Below are 10,836 nucleotides of genomic sequence, written 5' to 3'. Positions count from 1 at the left end.
ACGTGGGGTGGGAATTAGGGTTGTAAAGGAAGGCTGCGGATTTTTCTCCGTATGCACAGTTGGATGAGCTGTTGTCATGGTATGTTCTGTGCGGGGGTTGGAAGAACTCAGTTCACCGGACACGCAACGAACTACAACGCCCAGGATTCTTCCGGGGAAAGCTGGCAGTTGAAGTGGCGCAGCTTTCTGACGCCTCTCCGCAGGTTTAGCTGTGCCCAACTCCATGGAGCCTTGTGCGAAAAGGCTACGCAGTCGGGGGGAAAGCTTTGGTACGTGGGGATAATGGAAGCGCAGGTTATTAAGTTCGCTAGTTCCGAAATTAATAGTTAAAATTTAAAATAGAAATTAGTAGTTTCTACACGTCCCTCTTTCCCACTCTACGGGCCCACTTTCGATTATTTTAATTCCTTAGTTTTGAAACTTGGGGATACTTTCACTTTTCTTTGCCCCCCCGAGGCAGCGCAGGGCTGCCGCCCTCTCGATCCAAATCCCCGAAGGGTTTTGAGGCGTCTGAGAAAATAACATTTCCACTGTGGCTGGCGGACGCTTTGTTGACTTGGGAGTCCCACTGAACACGCACACGTGTTTCCTTCTAGCATCCAGCTGTCAGAACCTGTCGACTCGGCTTAGTTCAGGGGTTCATGTTAGGTCTGCAAATGGCTTCCTCAGCCTGCGCAGAAGGTTCCTGCATTGCAGGGGGTCGGACTAGATGACCCTGGTGGCCCCTGCCAACTCTGCAATTCTTGGATCGTTTGGGACCGTCACAACAACCCCGCGAGGTGGGTTAGGTAGCATTATCCGCCCCGCATCTGGAGGAAAGGCGAGGCTGCTTTGGTCGGGGGGCTACCAGGGGCTACCAATAAGACCCATTCATGGACCCAAGGCAGCTCGCTGCTGGGAAGCCGGCTCTGAGAAGCGTGTGGGGCGCCCAGAGGGACGCTACAATGGCCCATCGCCACCCATTTCGCAGTCCTGCAGCAGCAACGAGGCGCAAACAGGATCCCTTCCTGCAGGCTGATCCTCTGCAGCAAGGCGCTACCTAGTCCTCCGGCCAGTAGGTGGCGCGCCGCCCATAATGAGGAACAGCGGTGATAGGAGCGGCAGCGGAGGTGGGGGGGGGGAGGGACGTTAGTGCGTCTCTCTGGTGATGACAAAGCGGCTGCAATCTTAACGGCTTTCCCTACAATCACTTCCGGCTCGCTAATGTGCCTCGGCTGGACTCCATGTGCGTGGCGTAGAAAGTGGTGGCAAATACGTTTTGCGTTTATTCAGTCGTTTTAAAAACGCGCACGCAAAAACCAAGGTGTGCATTCATTCCGCGGCTTCGATGTTTGCTCGAGGAGAGCGTGGCCTTCCGCCTGTGGGCGCAGGTAGTCTGATGAAATAAGGATCTTGTCAGGGTTCCCTTTTGTTTTAACTCATTAAAATAAACAAGACCACCATCCTTAAACTAGAATTATTTAAAACTAAACAACCCCCCCCCACCAACCACCCCTCCCTGTCTTTCCCCGCCCTGCACCCGCACGTGGAGTCGCCCCTCGCATTCCCGAAGTGCGCGCTGCGAGGAGAGCCTCGCGCCCTCTTTAGGCAGCTGCCCGGTGGCGCTTGGCGGCTTGGCCGTAAAGCGTCGCCGAGTGTCGCGCTTTTGCGTCCGCGGAGGGAGAGAGAGGGGGAAAGGGAGAGGGAGGGAGCGGCTGGCAGAGGAGAAGAAGAAGCAGAAGAAGGAGACGGGGGAGGTGGCGGCGGCGGCGGCGGCAGGAGAAGCAGGACCGGGGGGCGGGGGCCGCGCAGCAAAGCCAACTGCCCCCGCTCGGCCCCGAACCGGGGAGGGAAGGAGGGGACCGGGCGAGAGGAAGGACGTCGCGCCGAGCGGAGCCGTGAGGAGGGTCCGGCGCCAGCTGGGCCGGGCTAGGCCGCTTCGCCCTCGCCCCCCTCAGCGCCCTCAGGTACGCGCTGGAGGCTTCCGTGGGCCCCGGGAGTGGGAGGAGGGCGAGAGGCCGCCCTGCGTGTGGGGCTCCCCTGGGCCGGGGCTGCCCGCCGCCGCCGCCTCCGCTCGCTTCCTCCCCCCGCTTCACGGCGGAAGGGAAGGTGCGAGACCGCAGAGGAATAGGCGGCGGTGGGCTGAGGGCCCTGACTGGTGCAGCGCCGTCCGCCTTCCCGGGAGATCTCTGTCCCGAGAGGCGTACAGTTTGCATTGGGTGGGGGGAGACGGAAGGGTGGCAGCTCCACGCAGCGTGAAAGCTTGTGGGGTAGGAGGGAAGGCAAAATCTGGGCAGCTCGGGCTTGGCCGGCCTCTTGCGCCTGGCTTTCCTCCTCCCCACGCTGGGCCTGTGTGATCTCGGATAAAGAAATGGAATTATTGGTGATCACTATGCCCTGGTCTAGCACCCTCGAGGGTCTGGGGAACGTCGGCGATATGAGTAGAAAAAACTGCAACAGCCTGCATTGAGAAGTTAATAATCTAAATTTAGACTCTCTTACTGCATGTGTTGGAGGGGCGTGGAAAGAGGGGGAGTTGTAAGGGCCACAGCAGCCCCTCCCCTTCCAGCACCTTAAGGGGGGGGAAGCTTGAAGTGGAGGGTGAAGAAACGAAATGCAGCTTTAGAAATGGGTCCTGGATTGTTGTCTTTTATGTCATTTCCATAATGACGTGTGATGATTGATTAATTAATAATACAGCACCATCGGTGCACATGGCTCTTTATATGGGAACCCAAACAAAAGGCAGTCCTCTGCCTTTAGAAACTTAACAGCCAGAATGTGGGTGGAATGGGGAGATGAGTTGCAAAGGTAACAGAATATGATGGCATAAAAAGGTGGCAAGAGGGAATCTGCTTGAAAGTGGGTGAAGCAAACAAAACATGCATGCAGCTCAATTCTGTGCAGGTTTACTTATGAAAATACCTGTTGGAAGTCACTTGTTTCTGAGTGTGTAGGGGATCACTATATAAGGCTATTAGTCTTTCATTCATTCAAACGAATGAGTGTGTTTAGCAGGATAAATGCCTCTCTTCAGTTGACATTTCTCCTTGATCAGAAGCATTTATTTTTTATTTAATAAAAAAAAATATTCAAAAGTTTCAATACAGCATTGGATATATCCCCTCCATGTATTTTGTTGTAATGTTCATGAAATGAAGCACTCAGAAGAATTCTTTTAAAGTGTTAATTCTGTCATGCAACAACAAGCTATCACTCCGCTTTGGAACGCATTTTTAAAAGAAAAACTTGATTAGTTTTCAGATACCTTTTAACTGAATAACTTTCTAAAGAAATGCCTGAAGTAGGCATTATATTATAGTTATATTATATTATAGTTTGAAATCTTGTTTATTCTGTTATAGTTTACTCCGAGAAGACACATTTAGCCTAAATAGAACCCCATACGGCAGACACGTATGTACAAAACATTCTTTTAATGTGATCCCATTGAGATACCAATAAGAAATTTTGCAGATAGCTCTTAGAAATATTAAATACAATTTTTGGAAATTTTTAATCATATTGATTTTTAATCACCTTTTAAAATTTTCAATTTTGTAACTTAACTTTAAAATTTAAAGTAAGCCTATCATGCGACATATCACATTAAAGCCCATGAAGTTTTGAAGAATTTTTAAAGGTTTTTGTGTAGTCCCGCAAGGCCAAAATTGCCGTCTTTTGAAATTTCAAACCCTCATAACTCAAAAACAGGATGAGATTAAAAAAAAAAAGATTTAAACTTAGTTTTGATCATTCGACAAGTGTAGAAAACATGACAAAAATTGGATGACGTGAGAAAAAAAATGCATCACTTGATATGGAATGACCCAAGGGCAAGACTTAGGGTGATCACTTGCTGTATGCTATCCCTAGAGAAAATATGCCGAAGGTGCCTTAATGTGGATTCATTATCTCTTAACACACTTTCAACACAGCCCCTTTTATTTCTCTCACATGTTCAGAGTGGACTCTCTCCCCCTACTTAAGTGTTTGCTTGTGAATGGAGTATGGATTCTGAAACAGAGTAGGGATGTGGCATTGGACTTCAGATGAATGGACAGTAAAAGCTTAAGTATATGGCCCTGATGTGAAGAGAGCCTGAAGAAAAGGAGAACAGGATTTGTGACTTGGGGAGGTTGTATGGGGTTCTAGTAGGACTAAGATGGAAGACCATATTTGCAGTGGTTGAAGATTGCTCTGCAATTTGTTTTAAGGTTTTTTTGTGCCATGGTTGGCATACTAAATTAACAAACCAAATGTTGTTCACAATTTGCCTGCAGGTTGGAGAGGAGTGAAGTACTCTTGTGACCTGGAGTCCTTATTTTATCAATGTGTAGCCCTTCTATTAATGCTTGAAATTTGATTTGAACAAATGGCAATGAACCTACCCTGCTGAATCTGAGCTGGTCTGGGGTGGGTCAGTGCCTGGACTACATGGAAAGCCTCAACTTCAGCATGGGAACGGGGCGGGAATCAGAAATCTAAATGTAGTAGGACAGGAAGAGGATGAGAACATTTCAATCTTAACTCCTCCCCTCTCAAAATAAAATATCTGGTGGTATCTTTGTACATTGTCAAAGGCCATGTAGCAAGTTGGAGTATGTGGCAACTCTGAACCTTGGCAAGCTTTGATGTCCTCCCAGGGTATATATTTTGTGGAATCACTTGTTAACTGTACAGTGAAATCTGTTTACCAGGCAGGCTGCAGGTAAATTTAATGTAAATTGAGGTTCAACTTTTACATGCGATTGGGGGAGTGAAGGTGGTGAGAAGATTATGAAGGGCAAAAGTACAAGAGCTAGCATTGTGTTTATATACAAAACATATATATGCATAGAGTGGGATGAGAGAACCACAGTGTCTGATTGTAATAATAATAATAATAATTTATTTGTACCCCGCCCATCTGGCTGGGTTTCCCCAGCCACTCTGGGCGGCTTCCAACAAAGATGAAAAATACACTAAAATGTCACATATTAAAAACTTCCCTGAACAGGGCTGCCTTCAGATGATTGTGGATCTGCTGTTAGTTAAACACACTTTGGCTATATGCCAACTGGTCTGTCCTGAAATGGTGGGTCACAGTGGTGACGAAATTGTGTTAACAAGGACTTAATGTATTGTGTCTCTCTTTACAGAGTTGAGTGGGGTGTCATTCATGTGAATGAATCTCCCAAGTGGTAAGCTCCCCCCTCCCCGGGTTGCATGATAGTCTAGTTGTATCTTGCACATGATAGTAAGAGATCCCCTGATGCTAACTGGACCGGCTGGTGGCGATCTTCTCTCCCCCCCCCCACTACCACCCCAGGATCCTAAGGGGTCCATAGCAGGAGATATAGGACTATAGACCAGCCTTCCACTGTCCAGATGTTTTGGCTCATTTGGATTTTGTTGGGGCTGAGTGAAGTTGTTATCGTTATATATTTTTTACACCCCACCTTTTCCCCTGTAGCCCAAAACATTTGGGGAAGGCTGGTATAGTTTGTATAGGAGTGTTCAAACTTAGCCAGGTGCCAGGTATGTTTTGCGACTGGCACAGGTCCAGTTGTGACCAGGTGGAAATCTCTGGATGGCGGCTGGGGAAAGCAAAAAGTCACTTAGAGAAGGATCTGAAATATGTCATTGAAGCTTGAATTTTGTTTTTTTCTGGATTGTTTTAGTTGATGTTTTGATGTGTTGTAAATGGCTTTGAGATTTGGTCTTTAAAACATAAAGTGGTATAGAAATGAAAGGAATGATGATGGTGATGGTGATGATAATGAAGTCCACTTCAAAACAAAAACAAATGAACAAAAACGGCACCTAGCCATTCCATTGTAGCAACCATAACCCAGGTTGAAGGTGCCATTTGGTGGTATATCTATCTATCTATCTATCTATCTATCTATCTATCTATCTATCTCATAATTTCTAACACTGTTGCAGTGCTACTAACTACTGTAATCCTGGTGATATATGAGCAGCTCTCTCCAATGTGAACTGATGAGGATTGCTGTGGTGCTTGGTCTTCAGTACATTAATGAAAGTACTTGTTAATATACCACTCTGAATACTGCTACTATTAGAATGGCAGTAGGGGAGAAACAACTGGGGTAGCAGTGAGACCAGAAAATTAGGCTGTCCTTAAATATATATATATTTTTAATTTCAAAATTGTGCATGCCACATTTCTACCAGAGTTGACATGGCAAGTCTTCTAAAAACAGCAGTATAATAGAAACATAACACAGAAAAGCAAAACAGATTATCCATGAATACTAATAAAAGCATCAATTGGATAGCAGTCAACACACCAACCTGAAGCAGAAAGAAAGGCAATAGGAAGGGGGGGGGATGGCAAACCATTAAAACTGTTTTTATGTCTGAATGAGCAGCCAAGATGGCTAACATGGAGCCTCTGATATTGTTGTGATCTGCATTCAATATCCTGAACTTAGCCAGCCATGCAATCATAGGAATGCTGCCAGAAGTCCCAAGCACAGGGATTGTGACTTGCCCACTACAGAGTTTGCAGCAATTGTGCAACTCCACCACCCTGATCATAATGTCTCTTACCCAGCAACAAGCTACTGTATAGCACAATAGAAGCACCAATTACTGTGGTGCTAGTCAGTAACAATTAGTCCACTTCCCTTCCTCTTCAATATGCCCATTGAGGGTGCAGGAAGCGGGAGCATCAACCTCATCTGTGACGTTAGCACCAATAATGTGAGCAACCTGTGCCACTCCACATGCTTGACTCCAAACTCCCATCAGTCCCAGCCGGTATGTGACCATTGGTCAGGGATAATGTGAGTTATAGTCCAGCAACATGTGGGGGATCACGTATTCCCCATCCCTGCTGTAGGCTGATACTCTGAATTGCTGCAATACAAACTATAAAAGTCTGAGTTCAAATGGAAACCCTGGTAGATGCTGCCACTTCTTCTTTATCTTTAACTCTTGTTGTATGCTGATTTCTTCCATACCAGTAGAAAGCTATGTTCCCCAGAGGCTCCTGAAGGACAGCCCTTCCATCTGGGATGACTCTTCCCTCTCACTGGCCTACCAGTGAGAGAGAAGAGTTTTCCCAGATGGAAGGGCTGTCCTTCAGGTGCCTCTAGGAATAGAAATTCACGGTAAGATTTTCCTTTCATTTCTGCTTATTGGTGCCCTTTAAAATAAGCTTTTTAAAAAATGGAAAATCTGTGTCCAGAATCAATTTTCAGAGGTAGTCCCCGTCACACAGTGGCATGAATATGCGGTGCCTTCCTAACGTATTTTACACTGCTGTAGAAACTGCTTTTCTGTGGGTTCATTCCACAGCACAGCTGTAATACTTGAAGGCTTGGAATTGCATGGCCATTGGCCAGGGCTGATTGCAGAGTCTTTCCCACACATGTCCTTGAAACTTTATAGATCAGTGGTTTTGGGGCCACCACCCCCTTGGTTCCATAAACTCGGTGTTCCCTACCATATAAACAGCATTATTCAGAATAGCAGTGTGCATGACCCACTAAGGAAGATGAAAACACAATAAAATTCAATGCAGTAACAATTAATTGCACATTTATTCAAAATCCAGTTAGAACTAGTTTAATTAATTCAACAAAATTGATTATCTTGATCCAGTGCTACCAGCTTTTCAAAGTCTGAGAGTCATTTCTTAGATATCACATTTAGTAACTCCTTCACTGTTCCATAAATTCTGAATGCAATGGATGCGCTTTATACCAGTTTCCCACTCTCTGGTCTAAAGTCACATAGCAGGAGTCTTCTTAAATCACTACATTTAGTAATCTGGAAGTCAATTTCTTTGGGGAGAAGTTGGACAACAGTACTAAACTGTGTTCCATCAAGGTTCATGTTGGAAATGCAGCAAGGAATTTCCAAATCGCAGAGAGCAATCAGAAATTTCCTTTTGTAACCAAAACTTGTATTATTTCTTAAACTTTGGCTTCAGATCAGTCATTTTGTAGCTCAGGTTGTTCTTTCTCCACTCCCGCAACTTCCTCAATATATCTGAAAATGGATTTCTAATATGGAATTTCTATCAAAAGAACATCCCCCAAATCACTTAGACATATCTTAAACAGCATATCCAAATGGTGACAAAAAGCTTGTAAACATATTGCTCTGCTTTCCTTTGAACCGCATCAGTGAGGCCAAGAGGGGGGTCTTGTCGTTTGGGCAGCCCAGGACCTGCATACAAACTGCCTAGGCTTGCATCCCAGAGGAGGTCACTTCAGTGCTTACAGCGGTTTGACTTCACCCCCAGAGGCGCACTCCATTGTCTGTCAACAACATCCCACTTTTCTCTTCTAGATCAGACAGGTTTGGAAATTGGTACAGCATACCACACCTTACATTGCACTTGAATAGAGTTAACTCTGAAGTAAATATAGAGATGACAGATTTGGCCTCCAGCATCCCCCTGACACCCCCTTGCCTCTTACTGCCCCCCGGGTAATCCCATGCCCTACTAGGGGATGGTACTGTTCTAGAGGTTGCAGCTGTTCTGTGGAATGAATCTCTATGGAGGCATTACCCATGGAAAGGCCTGTAAAGAACCCTTGCTAACAACTGGCTTACAAGTATGGCTTATGCAATACCTCTTGTAGTCTCCAGTGTTAGTTATTTAACTTCGCAGTGTTTTTACTCTCTGCTTTGGCATCCAAAGCATTTTACTCAAAGTAGACCTGAAATTAATGGCACTGACTTCATGTTCATTAATTTCATTGGGTCTATTCTGAGTGAAGCTCAGATACCACCCAGTATCACTGCCAATGTGCATGGTTTGTCATCCGAGACTTTCCTGGGCCTCTGCCACCTCACATCATTGAATGAGTCTCCGGACCTCTGCTGCCCAGTTTGGGAAGGAGTGGGTCATACATTGTTGAACAGAAAGGTCTTTACAATAAGTGGGCAAGAAAGGGGTTTGACAGATATCACTAGGGAGGGAGTTATGCATCTGTACTGCCCCCAGTAAAGGCCCTTTCCCTATTATCTGCCAGTCACATCTTAAACTCCAAAGCTGATATTGGGGCTCAGGTAGGTTTCATCGTACAATTTGGTCCTCTAAAATTTTCATACCAGCACTTTAAATTGAGTGCCCTAATCAGACCATTCCTCTCACCGGCCCTGCTCTGTGTCCTCTTTGAGTGCTTTTGCCTGGCTGAAATGTGTCTTTGAACTGTAATGACGCCTCTTGCTTATCTGGATGGAGAAATGAGGGTAGGTGTAGAAACCTCTGACTTTTGCTTGCCTGGAATATAGCATAATGAATAAAGTAGGGAAGATTGGGAGCCATATTTGGTTGGACTCCCAACTCCCATCAGCCCAGCCAGGGATAATGGGAGTTGTAGGTCAGCAAGCATCAGCTGCCCATCCCTGGTATAAAGGGAAGAGCCATGTCCATTGTTCTGCCCACACCCGCTTTTGTGCCCTGCCCACCATTCATAAGCAGCAGCCTTCCAGAAGGTTATGCATGAGAGAATGTGGCCTTGGGGCTGAAATAGGTCTCCCACCCCTGCTGATAGGAGGGGGCATGATAGAGAGAAGAGAATCTGAGCCTTGGCTGCAGAGTGGAGTATGTTTCTATGTCTGCTTAGGAGAGTTGTCATACATCATGTAGGATGTTCTCTGGAGTGTCAAGCTCAGTCAGCTCCTGATGTTTAGAAGATTGGGGTGGAGATATTGGAAAAGGTTCACTGGCTCCTTCAATGGTTTTGGGCTCAAGTCAAGACTGTTGGCATTAGCTTACAAAAGCCCCACAGCTCAGGACCAGAATGTCTTGAGGGCCACCTAGTCCTGCATGAACCTTCCACCCTTTGGTCAGGGGTGACCCTTTGGAAATCCCTACCTACTGTGGTCAAGGGTGTGGTGACTCTGTTTTTCAGTGCTTCTGAGGTTTAGGTCCTCAGAATTCGCTAGGGCCAGGTCATAATAGTGCTACTTGCACATCTGCCCATGATTGTGGTGTTCTTAGTTCTGCCTACTCGTTGTGTTGCTTTGATGTCTAGTACAGTGGTCTCCTGCAAACCTAGCAGTTCAAAAGCACGTCAGAGTGCAAGTAGATAGATAGGTACCGCTCCGGCAGAAAGGTAAATGGGGCTGCTCTGCCTCGCCAGAAGCAGCTTAGTCATGCTGGCCACATGACCCGGAAGCTGTACACCGGCTCCCTCGGCCAATAAAGCGAGATGAGCGTCGCAACCCCAGAGTCATCCGCGACTGGACCTAATGGTCAGGAGTCCCTTTACCTTTTTACAGTGGTAAGGGTGGTAGACTAGGACTTGAATTATCAGTGTTTGAATCCCCATTCAGTCATGATCCTTACTGGGTGATTTTGACCTGGCCAATCACCGTCTTTCATCTCAAGGCTACCTCACAGGGTTGTTGTGAGGGTAAAATGTGGAGTGGGAGAGCCATATACAATGATGCCCTTACCTCCTTTGTGGAAAGATGGATAATAAATTATAAATGCTGCAATAATAATTAATTTTTACATCCCTGCTGCTAAAACATTTATGGTGATGATGTATTTAATATTTGTATTTTTTTAAGTATTGCAGTTTTGTGAACCACCTTAGAAATAATCTGTTGACAAGGTAAAGTAGAAATGTACAAAATAAAACATAGCAACACCAAGGTTGATCGTGATTCTCCCACTGTTCGTTGACAAAGAAAGGAAGAAGTCACCCTATGTAGGAGTTTGTCCCTCAGCACAGCGGTGCCGCATGCAGAGCCTGCAGGCACCCAAGCCACCATGTCTCTCCTAGGAGAGACACGGGGCTCGGGTGTGGTAAGTGCCGCCCAGACCCACCCACCCTCCCTCCAGCTATGCCTCTGCCTCAGCCTTTCCCTAGTTCCTTTAGT

The 10,836-nt window shown here is 46.2% G+C and overlaps 1 protein-coding gene across 8 annotated transcripts in view; it reads left to right on the top strand.

Annotated features, from left to right (window-relative positions):
* Window positions 1-10,836, top strand: part of RNF111 (ring finger protein 111) — a 50,814-nt gene continuing 39,978 nt past the window's right edge. For 2 of the 8 annotated variants that reach the window (XM_083586371.1, XM_083586367.1), the window contains exon 1: window positions 2-269. In XM_083586371.1, coding sequence (XP_083442497.1) covers window positions 224-269 — 46 coding nt within the window. In that variant the 5' untranslated portion in view covers window positions 2-223. Of the gene's footprint in view, window positions 270-1,641; window positions 1,947-10,836 lie in introns of those variants that run through there. The other 6 variants (XM_083586372.1, XM_083586369.1, XM_083586374.1 and 3 more) reach the window with 4 other exon arrangements.

Source organism: Podarcis filfolensis (genome assembly GCF_964270895.1).
Source record: "Podarcis filfolensis genome assembly, chromosome: 14".
NCBI lineage: Eukaryota > Metazoa > Chordata > Lepidosauria > Squamata > Lacertidae > Podarcis > Podarcis filfolensis.
This window is presented reverse-complemented; position numbering and strand designations above follow the sequence as displayed.